Source organism: Gracilinanus agilis, chromosome 1 (assembly GCF_016433145.1).
Source record: "Gracilinanus agilis isolate LMUSP501 chromosome 1, AgileGrace, whole genome shotgun sequence".
Lineage (NCBI taxonomy): Eukaryota > Metazoa > Chordata > Mammalia > Didelphimorphia > Didelphidae > Gracilinanus > Gracilinanus agilis.
The window spans coordinates 43634399-43653765 of NC_058130.1; the positions used below are offsets into that span (position 1 = coordinate 43634399).

Here is a 19367-nt window from a genome sequence, read left to right on the forward strand (position 1 = left end):
ATGAGACATCCTACCAAACTCTGTGGGATGCAGCCAAGGCAGTACTCAGGGGGAAATTTATATCCTTGAGTGCATATATTAACAAATTAAGGAAGGCAGAGATCAATGAATTGGGCATGCAACCCAAAAAATTAGAAAGCGAGCAAATTAAAAATCCCCAGGTGAAAACTAAATTAGAAATACTAAAAACCAAGGGAGAAATTAATAAAATCGAAAGTAAAAGAACTATTGAATTAATAAATAAGACCAGAAGCTGGTACTTTGAAAAAAAACAGATAAAATAGACAAAGTACTGGTCAATCTATTAAAAAAAAAGGAAAGAAGAAAACCAGCAAGACAGTGTATGATAAACCCAAAGAGCCCAACTTTTGGGACATGAATCCACTATTTGACAAAAACTGCTTGGAAATTTGGAAAACAATATAGGAGAGATTAGGTCTAGATCAACATCTCACACCCTACACCAAGATAAATTCAGAATGGGTGAATGACTTGAATATAAAGAGGGAAACTCTAAACAAGTTAAGTGAACACAGAATAGTATACTTGTCAGATCTCTGGGAAAGGAAAGACTTTAAAACCAAGTAAGAGTTAGAGAAAATTACAAAATGTAAATTAAATGGTTTTGATTATATTAAACTAAAAAGTTTTTGTACAAACAAAAACAATGTAGTCAAAATCAGAAGGGAAACAACAAATTGGGAAAAAATCTTTATAACAAAAAACTCTGACAGGGATCTAATTACTCTAATATACAAGGAGTTAAAGCAATTGTATAAAAAATCAAGCCATTTCCCAATTGATAAATGGGCAAGAGACATAAATAGGCAACTTTCAGGTAAAGAAATCAAAAGTATCAATAAGCACATGAGAAAGTGCTCTAAATCTCTAATAATTAGAGAAATGCAAATCAAAACAACTCTGAGGTATCACCTCACCCCTAGCAGATTGGCTAAAATGAAAGAAGGGGAGAGTAATTAATGTTGGAGGGGATGTGGCAAAATGGAGGCATTAATGCATTGCTGGTGGAGCTTTGAACTGATCCAGCCATTCTGGCTGGCAATTTGGAATCATGCTCAAAGGGCTATAAAAGAATGCCTGCCCTTTGATCCAGCCATACCATTGTTGGGTTTGTACCCCAAAGAGATCATAGATAAACAGACTTGTACAAAAATATTTATAGCTGCGCTTTTTGTGGTGGCAACAAACTGGAAAAGGAGGATATGTCCTTCAATTGGGGAATGGCTGAACAAACTGTGGTATATGTGGGTGATGGAATACTATTGTGCTAAAAGGAATAATAAACTGGAGGAGTTCCAAGTGAACTGGAGAGACCTCCGGGAACCGATGCATACTGAAAGGAGCAGAGCCAGAAGAACATTGTACTCAGAGACTGATATACTATGGTAAAATTGAATGTAATGGACCTCTGTACCAGCAGCAATACAATGACCCAGGACAATTCTGAGGGATCTATGGTAAAGAATACTGCCCACATTCAGAGGAAGGACTGCAAGAGAGGAAACATATAAGAAAAACAACTACTTGAACACATGGGTTGGGGTGGACATGATTGAGGGTGTGGACTCGAAACTACCACATCAATGCAACTACCAACAATTTGGAAATAGGTCTTGACCAAGGACACATGACAAAACTAGTGGAAATGTGCATTGGCCATGGGTGTGGGGGAGTGAGGGGGTTGAAGGGGAAAGTAGGAGCATGAATCATGTAACCATGTTAAAAATGAATATTAATAAATGTTTTTAAAAAATGGCAAAAGTGGTGAAGTGAATAGTAAAGTATGTTCCATAATTCACATTTTATATCATCAATACTTGTCAATCCCTCATGGGGTTTCCAAATAACATTTGTGTATGTGAAAGTGAAGGGAGGAAGGTAAGAAGGTAGGATGGATGGGAGAAAGGAGAGAGGAAGGTAGAGGAAGGGAAAGGAAGGTAGAGGCAGCCCTGGTGGGGGAAATTGACCAGAGCCCTCAAATGAATGATCAGAGAGCAACTTTAGGGTTTGAATAGCTAGGTTTTATTTTAATTAGAAAGGGAAAGGTCTATGGAAAACTAGGAGGTAGGAATAAAGGGGAAAAGGTGCCAAGAGAGAGATCAGGGTCTCAGGGTAGAGAGCTCTGTTTCCAGGGTGGAGAGAGCCCAGCCAGCCTCCAAGGTTGAGAGAGAGAAAAGGTGCCAAACTTTCCCTTTTATACTTTCCCTGACACCTACCACAAAGGAAGTGGGAGTTGTTAGGGGAAGTTGTAGGAGGGAGGTTCCTGGGAGTTGTAGTACCCCAGGGCTTAGGATAATTCCAAATGACACATTCCTCCCTGTGATCCTTTTGGGAGACCAATCTCCCCAATGCATCATAACAAACATAAATAAATTTACAATTACAATAAATAAAGGGTAAATACGTCAATACAAGGGAAGAAAGATAACAATTTTTACAATATAAAGAAATCAAATGGCGCTTCTTTTATAAAAATATTCAGGGAGCAGTCCCCTTTTTTCACAACTAAATAGATACATACATAAAACAAATTCATTTGAACAAAATAGGTGAATTTAACAAAACAAATGAATTTTAAAACACACATGTGAATTTTAAAACCAGACAAATGAATGTAAAACCCCCCAAAGTTCAAAATTTTTCACATCCAGTTGCTTTCTTAGGCTCCTGGATCATTCTTTCTCCATGTGGACTCTATGGGTATCTCTATTTCAATTCCAGGAGGCAGTAAACGTCTTTTCTAAAGCAACCTAAATTCTCCATATGAAATTGAAATCACATTACCCCCTGAGGAGGATAGAAAGAAACAATGAAATCACAGAGGGATATATGACTGAGGCAAGAGGCATATGAATCACTGCCAACCAAATTCATCAGAAAAAATTTAGCACAATAAAGCCAAATAAGTAATGGATGAAAAAATTTTTAACATCCAATCCTAAAATTTCATATGGAAAAAATTCTACATAAGAAAAAAAAGAAAATCACACTATGTCTTTGAATAATGTCCAATTAAAGTGATCCATGTCCAATATCATGCACTTACCCACTTAGCAGCCAGGACCACAGTCAACCACCATAGTAAGAAAGTTAGGGAAAAGGACTAGGTTTATATTTATTGGTCTGATATTACCTCATTTCTTCTTTTCTTCTTTCATCATTTCTTCTCAGGGATATAATGTGGAACCAGAATAGGCAATTGTTAGGTACTTGACAAAAATTTTTTCAAGGAGTGTAGTTCGAAGAGTCCTATGTCTTAACATATGTTAAGCTTCGCAACCTCCATGCTCACACTAGTTTCAAGACCTTTTTATTGGCATAAAGTCTTAGCAATCCTAATAGGATTGGTTTCTCTGTTTGACATGTGTGATTGTTTGGCATCATGCAGGTATGTGCTTCTTTGGCACTATATAGATATTCGTACTTCCTTGGCACTGTATTGATGAAATCTGTACTCCTTTGTTGATCCCATTTCATTGAATCAAACATATGTACTAAGTCTCATAATAGCAAAATACCAATGGGAGTTTCAATTGTCTAAGGCTTTTGGGCAGGCAGTTACAGTTAGAACAAATGGATATACTAAACCTACACTAATCTAATAATCAAAAACTCTTTCAATTTAGATAACATGTGCTTCAAATTTAAAAATTGCACATGCAATTATAAAAAAAATTTGCTAAAATTTCAAAACATTTATATCTCCTACATATATATCTCCTATAATCAGTGACAATGAGAGAAAATATAAATATAGGTATATGTATGTTGCAAATCGTGTCACTTAAGGAGGGGTATAATATAAAGTTTTTTACCCAAGAATTTTGATGCATTTCCTCTTAGCTTAGCCATGATCCAAAGTGTGAGTGCAAATGAGGTAAAATAATCATGTTAAAAAAGCAATAATACATTTAAGAAAATACACAAATTTCACAAAAAGCACAAAATGTGAATCAATTCAATACAATACAGGTTTCCTTATAGAGGTAATATATGTTCAAATCTTTCAAATACACAAAATACAAGTCTTCCAAATTATCAATACAAAGGCATATGGCAAAAAACAGATGGCATAAATAAAGTTAAGGGGGTCTACAAGTCACTGTATTCAAAATTCTGTTTTTTTCTTCTTTTGCTATTTTTAAAGGGAGACAAACTAAAAGGGGTTAATAGCAACAAAGTTACAAAAGCAATAGAGTTTAATAGAGTTTATGAGGCACCTCTTTCTGACCCATGTGGAGGAGCAGTGGCACCTTATTAGTGTGTGGACTTTGGAGATATTTTTGTGGGGTCATTTGTTGTAGATTATCTGCCTGATTATCAGTCCTGAAATTGTGATTCCTATAATTATTGTTTCCAAAATTAGTATTATTTCTGTAATTGTTGTAGTTATTATTATTTCTAATTATCCATAAAAAATTCCTGCAATGCATCATTAAGTGGCCCTTCTAGTTACAGAAGTGGCAAAACAGAGATTGATAATTAAACTCTTGGAGAGGGGCAAGTGATATTGGTGTATTATCATGCCCTCTTTCCTGCTTTTCTATTTTATTTCATAATGATTTCAGTTCTTTTTGTATGGTATCTAATAGGTCATTAGTTTGTACCTTTTCCTTTTCATGTCCTTTAGTGACATACACAGCTATTTTCCTTAATTCTTCCAGATCCATTTCTGGCCATTTGGTATAATGCATCTTAAAGTAATCCTGGACCACTCTGCTAGAATTGTTTACCTTATTTGTCATATGCCTTGTTTTGTTGATAAATCCAAGTCCAAATATCTAGCTCCCAATTCAATAAGCCTGTCCATAAACTGAGAGGTAGTTTCGTCATCATTTTGCATTAGTCAATCAAATTTGTTCCAGTTGTCTGGACATTCTGCACATTCTTTCATTGCTTTTAATATTGCAGCCCTAGCATTATTTAGCTGCAAATATTCCTCTGGATTGTTATAATCCCATTTCTGGTCCTCATGTGGCCAGTGTGCTGCATTTTGTCCTCAGGCCTTATCTACACGAGAGATGATTTTGTTTCTCTCTCTGTCAGGAAGATCTTGAGTAATTTTTCCACATCCTTATAGAAAGGATTGTATTGGAAAAATATATCTTCCATCCTTTTCATTACAGCTATGGGTTCATCATCATAATTTAGAATATCTTTTTTAAATTCTTTGATATCTTCAGGAGTGAATGGATTATGGTGTGTTAAATTTATCACATCCCCAGATCTGTCTAATGAAGGCACTTCCCTTAAGGGGAAAAGGTCATCACAGGAATCAGAATTAGAATCAGAATCAGAATCATAGTGTGGTTTTGGTTTCTTTTTAGTCCTTTTGGTGCTTACTGAGGCAGAACAGATCTTTTTTAGGTGTTTGTGTGCTTACCATGGCATTATGTGTCTTTTGAGTTGTTTGTATGTTTGTCTCAGCAGTATTGGTAGGAACCAGTATGGTCTGGTCTGGGGTTGGTCATGGATTGGGAGAAGGGACAGGAGAGGATGAGGTGTCAGGAGGAGGAGGGGAGGGAGAGTTGGTCAGGAGATGCACAAGATGAGAGAGGAGTTTCATTACAGCTGTCTCCTTCTCTATTTCAGAAGAAATAGGAGAAATAGGGCTTTCCTCTCTGAGTGTTTCAGGAATAGCCTCGCTAAATTTGGAATCAGATTTTTGAATTGGATCCTCCTTTTCCAGTGCGTTATGCATGGCGTATTTGAAATTGCCAAATTGTATTTGTACTGCTGCTTGGATGTTGTCTTGCATTTTCCTATTTGCAACCTTTTTTGCATCATCATATTGAAAATTAAGAAAACAAGATTCCCTAGCAGCATCAGAAGGAGAAGGCAGTCCAATTTGGCAAAAACCAAAAGATTTTCCTATATAGAAGCAAACATGTTGGGAGGCTTCTATTTGTTTATTTAATTAGCTAGCCTTTATTCAGTTTGCTTTAATTCTAATTTTTTTATTTAACTGCTTGTTCTTATTTGTGTATTTATGTGTTTGTTTTTAATTATTTATTTCTTTTCAGCAGGAAAAATTATTATTATTATTTTTAATGTATTATTATCAGTGCTGTCCTTGGTGCTGCCCTCCAATGGCAGAAAGGTAGCACTGTTGATGCTATCCTTGGTTCTCCCCTCCAATGGCATAAAGGTAGCACTGCAGCTTAGCAGAAAAAAGGGAGGGGGAAGCACACTTCGTGCTCAGTGCTGGCCTCTAGTGGCCTATGTAGTACTGCAACTCAGTAAGGAGAAAGGAGGGAGGAGCAGTGAAATGGACACAAACTGGGATGAAAGCTATCAGGCTGATAAGCAAAGTAAGTGGGGGTTTTTTAATGTTTGGGATTTTAGTATTGCCTTTTAAAAGGCAAAATCTCTCCAAAGGGAGAGACTGAAGCTAGTAGTGGGGTAGAAGGTAGAGAGGGATCTGGGTTTTCCTGCCAGCAGACCGTTGGGGGCAGATCTTGCTTTCCTGCCACTGTCAGACCCCCTGCTGGGTCTTTTGCCACTGGCTGGATTTTTTCCTAGGGGACCAGGGTCTTTGCAGGCTGGTGAGGGTGAGAGATTGGGGTCTTAGATTTGGATGCCCTGCCAAGGCACAGATGCTGGGCAGGGGAAGAGTAGGGGAAGAGTCCGTTTTTTTTCACCCCTCTGAGTTTTCCAGCGAGATCCCCTGCTGGGTTTTAGCCTGGTAGAGGTAAGGCGGATTAAGGTTAAGGCTCTTAGGCTGGGGTTGGGGGGTATTTAGGGATTTAGATCTAGGAGAGGCAGGGGTTTAGTAGGGGAAGGGATCCCCTGCTGGGCTGGGTTTGGGCGGGAAAAATTTTTTACTTACCCTTAGGCAGTAAGGCAGGCAGGATAGTCAGCAGGTATTCAGGCAGGCAGGTTCTGGTCCGGCTGTGGTCACCATAAAATATGTGTGTGAAAGTGAAGAGAGGAAGGTAAGAAGGTAGGATGGATGGGAGACAGGAGAGAGAAAGGTAGAGGAAGGGAAAGGAAGGTAGAGGCAAGCCTGGTGGGGGAAATTGACCAGAGCCCTCAAATGAATGATCAGAGAGCAATTTTAGGGTTTGAATAGCTATGTTTTATTTTAATTAGAAAGGGAAAAGACAATGGAAAACTAGGAGGTAGGAATAAAGGGAAAAAAGGCGCCAAGAGAGAGATCAGGGTCTCAGGATGGAGAGAGCTAGCCCGCCTACAGGGTCAGAGAGTAGAGCTTCCAGGGAAGAGAGAGAGACTAACCAGCCTCCAAGGTTGAGAGAAAGGTACCAAACTTTCCCTTTTATATTTTCCCTGACACTTCCCACAAAGGAAGTGTGAAGTGTCAGGGGAAGTTGTAGCAGAGAGAGTCCTGGAAGTTGTTGTCTCCCAGGGCTTAGGATAATTCCAAATGACACACATTGATAACTGTACTTTCATGATTTTATTTATGTGTGATATTCCTAGTGTGAAAATTCTCTCTACTACTAAATTTGTATAACATATATAATCGATAGTCTTACAGGGTTTCCAGGGAGCCATTAGAGTTTTAATAAATTGTGATCCCATACTTAGCGTGTGCCTGAGGTATGATTGGAACCTATATGTTCCTCATAATAATGTTGACTTTTAACCCACTATGCCATGTTGCCTTCCAGATATCTTTTACATTCAAAATACATTCACATATAATACTTCAGGAAATTATCAGGAAAAAAATGAGTATGGGTGTTGTAAACATTATTAGCTCAATTTTCTACATAAATGGACATGTGTATATTTGAATTAATTAATTAAAAACATTAATTACCTATTTATTAGGGCATGTATAGAAAAGCAATATGGATCTTGCTTTCAAAGAACACCCATTCTCATGGGAGACAACATTTATAAGAACTTTTACCTGCAAGTTAAATGGAAAGGTGTTATCAGCATTAAGATATATCAGCAGAGCAGATGGTAAAGATTTCTTTGATGTCAATTCTAGAAAGAAAAGAATATAATTTGCTGATATAAAGAAGGAAATCAAATAAATAAGATGTAGTGCCCTGCCCAATGTGACAAAGTAGGCATGTAATAGTGCTAACTGAAACCCCAATCACTTGCAAGTCCACTATCATCTTTTTATTTTACTAAACTTTTTTCCATATGAAAAAGAAGATTCAAATCACATCAATGGAATTGTGAATGCTAATATGATACTTCTTCCTAGGTGTTTTACATTTTTATTTCTAATGAAATTTGTTCTCATGTCATTGCAGTGGGGGTTGTTATGAGGCAGAATGTTTATCTCTGTTTGGGGAGATGAAAAAGCAATGACAGTAAGGTGAGGTCACTTAATCAAGCTTGCAGAATCCCTGGCAGAGTAGGAAGGGGAAGCTACTTTCCTAGATCCCAGTTGGTGTTCCATCAACCAGCTCATGTTGGAAAGAGTGCTTTTTCTTTATAAAACAAATACAGGATAGACAGCAATAAATGAAACCTTCAGAATCCATCATTGCAAGTGACAGGAAAGAAGTAGATTTATATTTGCTCAGTATTGATTGCAAGTGAGGCTGCTAATGTGAGGGCTTAGTTTTAAAGAACACGGAAACAAAGGGAGCCCATCATAACTGCAGGCCTGGATTAAAACTGGAATCCCAAGAGAGATCAGTTCTTCTATCATTGTAACAATGGGGAAAAATGGAAAAGGCACCTTCAGCTAGTTTGAGGAAGAGAAGACACATAATCATTTTTGTCACCACTGTATTTCTGTAAAACAAAGTTACTGTCCAGCTTTATTAAGTCCTTTTTGAAGACAAAGCCCTGTTTTGTTTTGTTTTGTTTTAATTACTAATTGGATTTGCTATGTTCAAAAAAGTGACTCTGTTATCAACAAATTGTTATTTTGCCTACCTTAATGATTTATAAGTATTTAATAACCTATTTTTTCAGCACTAGCTCAAATCAATAAAATAAGTATTTATTCAAATTTTATAATATTCCAAGCACTTAACTAATGACTGTTATTAAAAGGAGACACTAAAAAGTCAGCCTCAAGGAGGTTACATTAAATTGTGGGAGAAAATTGGTCCATATTTTAAGAGATCTCTCCTCATTGGTAATGAGGGCAGAATAGAGTTGGCAGAAATGGGAGAGAAGAGAGATCCAAACTCTTGATGCTCTCTTAGCCTCAGCTCAACTGAGAAATTTCCAGATTTTCCTCAAGGGTGCCCAGTTCTCTAACTGTAAAAAAAGAAATGAATATTACTATTTTCATGCCAGCTTCTTCCTAGAGCCTTTTCTCCTGTTACTGACATGAAGAGGGAGTGACATCATCACTGTCTTCTCTATTGATAATGGAGAGGCTGAAAGCCAAAAGAGACTGAAGATTTGTAAAAGAATGGATCTTGCTTCTTTCCCATTCCTGCCAACTCTTCTCCACTTTGATATAGGAGTGTGGCATTAATCTCCAGCATACCAATGGTCTCTGGGACTCTGGTTACATAGGTATATGAAAAATACATGTAAAGTAGATATAAAGTTATCTTGGAGAGGATGTCACTAACACTTGGGCAGAAAAGTGACAGATTCCTCTTGTGGAAGGTAATAGTCTAAAATAGAATGTATGAATGAAGTACCCTATCACTTTAAATGTCTGTGTCCACACAGAAAAGTAGACATAACTTAAAGTCAAGTGCATATGACCAGAGTAAGTTAGTGTGTTTGTGTATGTATTGATGTCCAAACTTTTTTTGTCAATGTAGAGAACTTCTCCTCCATTAAACAATGCAGACTAACAACTCATGAGTAAATTATTTTCCTAGAGAGTTTTCCAAGATATAGAGAGGCTAAGGGATTTGCCCAAGATCACACTGCCATTATTTCTTAGAGGTAAATCATGAAACTACTTTCTCTTGATATTAAGACTCATTTTCTATCCACTACACTATGATTCCTCTACACATAAAGATATCCCAGCTACGAAATCATTTATGCTGTTCTTACTACTTATTGTTCCCATCTTCTCACTCCCATTTTGTGCCTTTCTTGTCCTTTTGGTCACTTTTAATTCTAATTATTCAAAGAATGTGGCATTATTTGTCTTAAAATTTTGATGGCCTATAAAAAGATTTTTTCCCTCTTTATATGTGTTATGTGGTTCAGAAAGAAACTTCATCCATTAGAAAATAACATGAATATGATTCATATTAGAAACAGAAAATTTTTAAATGTTGAGTCAGAGAGGGGTGATATTTGAAAAGCAATTCTGAGTATATTGTTGGCAGGATGGCAAAGAGTATATTGAGACTGTCACTTATTTTGTTATCCATAGATTAATGGACAGTTGCAAAAATGTTTAATGGTGCCTTCAAAATATTTCTATGCAGTAGAGTAAACAAATTCAACAGCAATTATTAACAAATTAATATTGGACCAGCACAAAGCCATTATTCATTCAATGTCTTCTCTAAAATACATTCCCAAATGAGTAGAATTTGAATGAATTACTTTACCCTGATTAGAATTAATGTGGTATTTATTATGGCATTGCATTCATTTAACTCCTTCTAATGTTAACCAGCCATGACTTATTTCCCTTTTCATGTTGATGGGTCATTCAGCAACTATAAACAAATTAATATTCATTTGTATCTTGTGATTGTATTTTTTTAAGCTCCAAGTCAAGCACCGTCCAACATAGCCTGGAAACTGACAAACTCAAAATTATGTCTGAATTGGGAACATGTAAAAACCATGGAAAATGAGTCTGATGTGTTGGGTTACAAAGTGAGTAAAGAGAAATCTACATTTTAAAAAATCATCTAAATTATGTGATCAATGTATAAGATCTAAATGTATAAGATCTGTGCCTTTACAAGGGAACTACCTTGACAAGAGCCTTGAATACATACAAAAATCACTTAGGAAATTAGCTTTATATAATTGCCTATGGAACTGAGACTTAAGTAATTGTTCAGAGTCATACAATCTGTGTTAAGAGGCAAGACATGGGCATTGTTCTTCCTGATTCCCTGTCCAGCATTCTAAAATGTAAACTATAATGTTTTTAATAATCTTCTTGATTAACTTAGCCTTGCCACCTCCTCCAAAAATAATATTTTTAAGTATCTTAATGGTTTTAATTTAAATTTTCCATGATTTTATTGGATCATAGAGGTAGAGATAGAATGAAACACAGAAGCTATCAAATGCAAGTCTCTCAGGAACTGAGGCTAAGAGGGAAAAAATGTCTGGGATATGATCAGTCAAGTAGTATGTAAAGGAGGCAAGACTAGATCCTGTATTTTCTTGCTCCAAATTTTTTTCCACTCTTTCCAAAGTGCCATACTTGTTATAATCAATTAAGGTACTTCCACCTATTGTGCAAATCATTATGCTCCACAATCCTTCATTTCACATGATTCTTCTGACTATATCCTTAAAAATCCTCCACAGAGGAATTATCCAGTGTATTAGAGCCTTACTTAACAATGTGATGAAGTAGTATGACTATAATTTAAAAAAATATATCCCATGCTAATGAAATAATAACAATTTTAAAAATTGAATATCCGCTAAGACAACTGCATATTGATGCAGTAGAAGAAACTATTTGTTGTCTCATTGTGTTTGTGGAACACAGAAATATGAAAATTATGTGAATTAGCTGTGGTCCTATAGAATATCAAAATGATTCACCAATATATGTACTCCACTCCCTGTCTAATAATAGGTGGTGAAGCAAATAAGTAAGTCATTGATAGAGATGCCTGGAGGGATCTCTTATAAGCCTAGGAAAACACTGTTGCTTGTATCCCAAGCTTTCTTGACTCCTGGAAAAAAGAATCTTGTGATAACATATAAATGATTTTGTAGAAATGCAATCAGGGAGACCAGAGTAAATCATCTCTACTTCCATCAGTGTTAATGGGCATCATCTCCTGGCAGATAAATAAGCAGGCATTTGAAACTTGTCCAAACTAAACACTGACTCTTCACAGCAAGCTCTAAAGATAATATCCTCAAGCTATTTAATTAATAAAGATAAATTATATGATCTTAGAGGCAGTGGCCAAAAAATATTTTCATTAGCAAAAGCAACTAAGTTTAAAGAAAAAGAAAATATCACCTCTCCAATTCTGTGCATAAGCCATATAATGGTGGTATGATAACTTTACCATTTAGTTCAGGTCAATAAGAATTTATCAAACAACTACTTTATACAGAGTATTGAGCTAGATGATGCAAAAGTTAGATAAGATGTAATCTCTGTCTTTATGGAGCTTTCAATCCAGTAGGGGGAAAATGTATAACTCAAATAAATTCATGTAACCAAGGAATACACAATTCAAATTCTGATATCACACCTACCATTTCTTATCTTGTTTTCTGATTCAGTCCTCTCTCACCAAATCTTTTGTAACTTGTCTCTTTATGCCTACACCTAAAGATATTCAAGAAAACCTCTAAACAGAGTTCGCTTCTAGAAAACAACTCATATGGTTAAAATTTTACCTCAAATTCCATAAATTGTACAAGATATCAATTTATATTTTTGGTATAACATCCTCTTAATTCTATCCCAATTCCCTATAATTATAAAATACCACAATAGATCATAAAATCCAATCCAATACTACTTTCATTTCAGTGAGTCCCAGATTCATCCCACAAATAACTTCTGAAGGCTTCAGCATCCATCCAAATGTGTAGCAAAATGGAAAGACAATTACATTGGTCCCATATTAATAGCTCAATGATATAGCAAGAGGAACTGTCCAATTATTTTGTTTTCCTCTTCCCATGATTTAGGACACTGATAATCCTCTGCCTAACTGTATCTATCCGTTTCTTGATTCTTTCCTCTCATTAAGAAATGTTCATCCTCTTTTAGAAGATTGAAGTCTGAATTTCTTGATCTTATGGTTACCTATGAAGTTAATTCAAAATCTAGAGCTGGACAAAAGTCCTTCCTCTTACTAGATTAAATTTTGGGTTGTGCTATGCTATAAGTGCAAGTTTTTCGAACTACATGGCTGGATTTCAAGAGAAACAGATATAGACAATAAGTTAAGCACCAAGAAAACAAATTCAAGCCAGTTAGGCAGACATCTCCAAGGAGTTTATATTTTAAAGGAGATGGAAGGCACATAATAGAAGCTATAAATTGTAGAGGAGACAGATGAGAATTGCCTAGAGATTCAATTCTGAGCAAGATGGGGGAAAGTTTACCTTTGAGAATCTGGCACCAGAGGGATAGAGTCCAAGATTCCTGTGGAGATGGATGATAGTTGTGGCAGGATATAGACAAGATAAGGTAAATGCGATCAAAAAAGAGGAAAAAATATCCATTATTTTCTATCTTAAATTTTGGTATGAGCAGGGATCTAGTACTACTACTACTACTACTACTACTACTACTACTACTACTACTACTACTACTACTACTACTACTACTACTACTACTACTACTACTACTACTACTACTAAAGTAGTTACTAATGGTTCCAGGTGATGTGCACATGTGTGTGTGGGGAGGTATACACTTTACTACTTCTGAAAAGGACTATAAATAAGGCATTGACTGTGGAAATCAAGTGGATTTCTATAGAAAAGATACTGTCAAGAAAGAATCAATAGAAATTGGCAACCTATTAGAAATTAATATAAATGGAAGGGGAGAGAAAAATGTATACATAGGTTAAGCAGAAATAAAATATAGCATTAACTGTTATCTTTATTTTATTCAGATTTTATACAGAAAAGATAGACAAAGTAAAACACACATTTTGGAAACAAATAACACATCTGCTGAGCTTCTTGTTCCATTTGAAGAAGATTACATAATTGAAATAAGAACAGTCAGTGATGGTGGAGATGGCAGCAGCAGTGAAAAAATTAGGATCCCTAAAATGTCAAGTAAGTTTCATTATGATGACTGTTGGGTATTTTATTATGCCCAGTGGTACTATGAGGGAATAGAGAGCATAAGCTGTTTATTTAAACTTATTTAAGCTGTGAAAAATGAAATTGTTTATGTTTTAGTTGAAAGTTGTGGGCAAAAGGATATGCCATAATGATCCAATTTCTACCACTTGTATATCAGTAAAGAAGTTGCAGTCAAGTGCCTAAGAGCTTTTAAGAGAAGTACTTACTTATTCAAGAGAAGCCAGTCAGCTAGTCAAGAAACAGTAATCAATCACCTATTATATTTGAAGCACTGTACAAAACACTATAGATGCAAAGTAAGAGACTGGAAAGTCCCTGCTTTCAAGAAATTCACTGACAAATGGAGTTGGGGAGATAACATGCAAAAAGTTATGTACAAAGTATATATTCAGGGTAAATCAGAAATAATCAACAGAGGGAATATATTAGATTAATAGTAATTCTGATGCAGCTAGATGATGCAGTAGATTGAAAGCCAGGACTAGAAAAGGGAAGTCCTGAGTTCAAATTTGGCCTCAGACACTCCCTAGCTGTGTGACCCTGGGCAAGTCACTTAACCCCCACTGCCTAGCCTTTACTGCTCTTCTACCTTGAAAGCAATACACAATATTGATTCTAAGTTCGAAGGTAAGGTTTGGTTTTTTTAAAATTGTTATCAGGAAGGCTTCTTGTAAAAGGGGAAATTTTTATCTGGGACTTTAAGAAATCTAGGGAAGCCAAGAAGAGATGAGTATGAAGAATATTTCAATGTTGGGTTTGGACAATAAACCTCAAAACCCCACCCCCCCACCCATGCCCAGTTGGAAGTACCTTGTGGGAAGAACATCAAAGAGTCTAATGTTATTGGATCACAATGTGCCGAGGAGAGGTCATGAATGGCTTTCAGCCATTTTATATGTTGGAATCAATAGGAAACCATTGGATTTATTGCCCTAAGGAAGGTGAGTTTCACAGCTGAGTGGATGGAGGGACTGTAGTTAGGCGATGCTTGAGACCAGAAGAACAACCAATACACTAATGCAATAGGCCTGGTGTGAGGGTCATTGTGTGCACTGGCATGATAGACAGCAGTGTCAGAAGACAGATTGGGGCATATACAAAAGAATGTATATGGATAAAATCAACAGGATGTGACAACAGTTTAAATATAAAGTGACAAAGAGAGAGGAGTCAAGGATAACAGCCAGGCTGGGAGACTAACACTCTTTTAGTCCCCTCCCTAGTAAACTAATAGCCAAATTAGACAGAAGTATTTAGGGAGAAAGAAAATGTGTTCAATTTTGGATATTCTAAGTTCAAGATGTCAGTAGGACATCCAATTTACTACATCCAATCGGTATGAAGTGATGAGACTGAAAGTTCTAAGAGTATTGCATGGTTAGAGTTATATAAGTAGATTTTATAATCATCAGCATAAAGATAAAAATTGACTCCTTGGGAACCCATTATGAGATTATCTACTGAAACAGTGTGGGAGGAGAAGGCCCAGGACAAAGCCCTGAGGGACTTCCATGTGATACACAACGTAAATGAAGATCAAAGGAGTTAAAGAATAGTCAAACAAGACTTGAAAACCTAAGAGAAGAGAATATTGAGGAGAAGCAGGTGATTGACTATGTTAAGGAGAAGTCAAGAAGGATAAAGTCTGAGAATAGGCTGTTATATTTGGCAAATAAGAGATCATTAGTAGTTTTGTAGAGAGGAGTTTCTTGGAATGATCATAATGTGGAAACAAAACTCTAAAGAATTAAGACAAGAGAAGAAATAAAGTGGAGGTACCAATATTTAAAAATATTTTATTTTAAAAATATTTTCCATGTTTACATGATACATGTTGTCTGCCTTCCTTTTTGCCTCCCCCTTCCCAGAGGTGACAAGCAATTCCACTGGGAGGTACTTATTACCAAAAAATGTTAACTACAAAAGGGAGGAAATATATGCAATTATTTTTTAAAAAAACCTTACCTTCCATCTTAGAATCAATACCGTGTATTGGTTCTAAGGCAGAAGAGTCATAAGGGCTAGGTAATGGGGGTCAAGTGACTTGGCCAGGGTCACACAGTTGGGAAATGTCTGAGGCCAAATTTGAACCCAGGACCTCCTGTCTCTAGGCCTGGCTTTCAATCCACTGAGCTACCCAGCTACCTCAACTATATGCAATTATAACTAGTGAAGATGGATGGATACAGTGACAGATTTTTGTAGATGAGCATATATTTCAACAGTAAGAAAGCAATCTATAGTTAGGGAAAGATTGAAGCTAAGTAAGAAAGGTAGCAGAGTAAAGAAAGAATCTGCTAGAGAAGAAAGAGATGGAATGGGATCACTTGTTTTCATAGAGGAGTTTCTCTTGGCAGCAGTGCTACCTGTTCATATGTGACAGGAGTGAAGATCAACATCCAGGAAGAAGGCATCTTTGGGATGGGAGAAAATGAGGCCTTTGGCAAATGGCCCTTTTTTATGATGTATGAAGCAAGATACTCATCTCAGAGGATTGGGAGGAGGGAAAGTTGTGTTTAACTTGCCACCTAAAGCTTCTATTCAGTGGTTCCAGCTGTCAACATTCATGGAAATTCTGGCTGGAATAACACTTTGAATCATGATATAATTATACTTTGTCCCTAGTGAATACATTTCTAAGCAACTAGAAAGTTATTATTCTAGGTCATGAATCCCATGACCTTTCTTTTTCAAACTACCATTTTTAAGATCTGTAACATTTGACATTGTTGACTGTCCTTTTTTCAAAACACACTCTACTGGACCTCCTGCCTCTCTAGTTGCTCTTTCTTAAACTCCTTTATCAATAATCAGTGTTTTCCTACTACTGGTCCATGGGTTTGGCTCAGAGTTCTGTTCTGGATGCCTTCTTTTTTCTACCTTTCTCTGATTATCTTTTTGTTGTGTAATGGGAGAATTTTGGAAAGGTGTTTGGTTAAAGGGGATTTTGGAAGGGAGGTTGTCAGGGACTTGCTAGGTAAATAATATGAGTTGCAGGTAAGATGGAATAGTGAGATTCAGGATATAATATGAGGCTGAAGTCAGGAGTATAACACTGAAGGTAACAAAGATCTTCAGGGAGAGGAGGAATTAATTTGAACAGGCAAAGAGCAGCAGGGCTTATAGACTAGGACTCAGATTAAAGACAAACTGAAGGAAATAGACTGAATTGAAATTAACTACAAGCTTTAGTTAATTTCACAGGAAGGGACTTGTTTTGCAGTTACACCTTCCTTCAAGATGGATACCGGCTTCCCTTCAAGCCCAGAGTATGTTGGTTCTATTCTCTGCTTCCCTTTCTTACTAATTAACTGACAAAGTAACTAACAGGTCTGTTTTAAACACAAAAGGAGTTTATTGTCTTCTCAGGTTAAATTGTCAAGTAAAGGGGATTAAAGGAAGCCCTAACAGTTGTTTAAAGAAACCTCAGGTGGGGGAAGGGAGGCAGAGATGGGGTTTGAGGAAGGTCCTGCCTTAACTCAGCTCTCAAGGTGATCTTGAAATCAAAAGGGAATATGATGATGACTACCTAACCTCTCTAGATAAAATACTACAAGAGTATAGCTGAACCCTCACAGATTTAAACTACTCTCTGATTCACTCTCCTTATTCACTCCTCACAGACATTAGGTAAAGGAAGAAAGGTAGGGAAATGAGGTAGAGTATGGAGATTCAAAGGGTTTATCTAAATTAACAAATCTCAAATAAATACTCTAAAGCTAGGCTAAATTTTCAATCTTCAAATAGGAGAAGAAGCAGCTTGGCTGGCCCTGGCTCTCTCCACGAGGTCCCAGGTCCAACTGAAACTTTCTTCCAAGATTCTAAACTCCTAACTGACTTCAGAACTCATCCAAAGCCTGTAAAAACTGTTCTGACCCTCTCTCTGTGTACTACAGTTGTTATTGTTGTTATTGATTTCATCAGTTCTAGCTGATTTGAGTATCTTCTCTACAAATAACTCCCAAATATACTTATTTAACATTATTATGTCTGCTATTCTATAACTTTGCTTTGCTAATTACTTATTTACTATCTCCAGTTATTTTAGGGGTAGCACAAGAATTTCTGATAATGAATTCCTCATCCTCTCTCCTCTGACCTGAAGTTCCACATTTTTTCTGCAGTAACAAGGAGTCTTCCAATAACTTAACTTTGCAACTTGAGTTGGTCTCAACTTTTCATTGTCACTTGCCCATTTTGAAACATCCATCAAGTCTTTCCAATCTGATCTCCAAAATAACCCTAGTATCTTATCCCTTCCCTCCACTCACAAGCCTTACAAGCTCAGGCCCTCACCAAGTATCCCCTGAACTATTGCAATATCCTCCTTATGGTCTCCTCACTCTAAACTTTGGGTTGTTATCATGCTCAATTTTTCTTCTTTTTGAGATTGGATCTTCATACATCATCCAGGCTAAAAATATAATGGCTATTTGTGAGTGCAAATGCAATACAGATCGACATGGAAACTTAAAACTTCCTATATGTTTTGGAATCAGGGTGATCTGCTTCTCCTTAGGCAGCCTTTTACCTTTTACTCTCAGAGGCTAAACATATGGATGACAGACTTAATGTGGATAGCCAAACAGCTTTAACCCTATGATAATATGGAACCATCAAACTGAGCTCCCTATCAGAAAGGAGTACAGAAATAAACACCATGATAGATTTTTATCAATAGCAAAACTCTCATGATGCATATACATAGACAATCAAAACAAATTCCCTCATTGGTTATTTCCAATAATGTTTATCTCATTCATCTTGAGTCCTTCATTTATCTTGCAAGAAATGGTTAATATACTTCATCATTGATTCGCTATATTCATGGTAGCCATTGTACAGATCTGAGAGTTCTTAACTATTTCAAGGTTATTTTCCTTTACGCTTCTTGCATTATAATAGAAAGTATTTTCCAGTTTCTGCTCACTTGATATAATATCAGTTCATACAAATCTTCTGTGATTAGACTCTGAGTCTAATTCTTTCATTTACCATCCCTTCTCCATAGACCTGACTAATTAGTTTTGACCATGTTGTTTTCCTTCTCTAGAAGTTTCAGGGATTTATATTTGTCTCTAGGACAAAATATAAAGACCTGTGCTTCACTTTCATACCTCTTTTATAACAAAACCTTGTTCTTGCCTACCTTCTAAGACACATTGCCCATTATTCTCTTCATTCAATTCTTCTTCCTCTCAAACTGGACTATATGCAGTTCCAGGTCCATCCAACATCTGCCTTGTCATATTTTATCCTTCATCTCTGGAATGTACTTCCCTTCATATCCATCTTGTAGAATTCCTAAGTTCCTTCTAAGGATTGTTCAAACACCACTTTCTGAGTAATGTACATTTACCACCTAACACTCAGTACATTGCTAATGCCCTCAGATTATATATATATATATATATATATATATATATATATATATATATATA

General features: G+C 36.4%; 1 protein-coding gene across 1 annotated transcript in view; it reads left to right on the forward strand.

Annotated features, from left to right (window-relative positions):
* The window catches only part of LOC123247107 (contactin-6-like), a 302957-nt gene extending 288848 nt beyond the window's left edge, over positions 1–14109 (forward strand). Inside the window, exons 19-21 of the mRNA XM_044675908.1 lie at positions 10652–10764; positions 13728–13922; positions 14023–14109. Coding sequence (XP_044531843.1) covers positions 10652–10764; positions 13728–13922; positions 14023–14109 — 395 coding nt within the window. The remainder of the gene's footprint in view (positions 1–10651; positions 10765–13727; positions 13923–14022) is intronic.
* The last annotated feature ends 5258 nt before the right edge of the window (positions 14110–19367 follow it).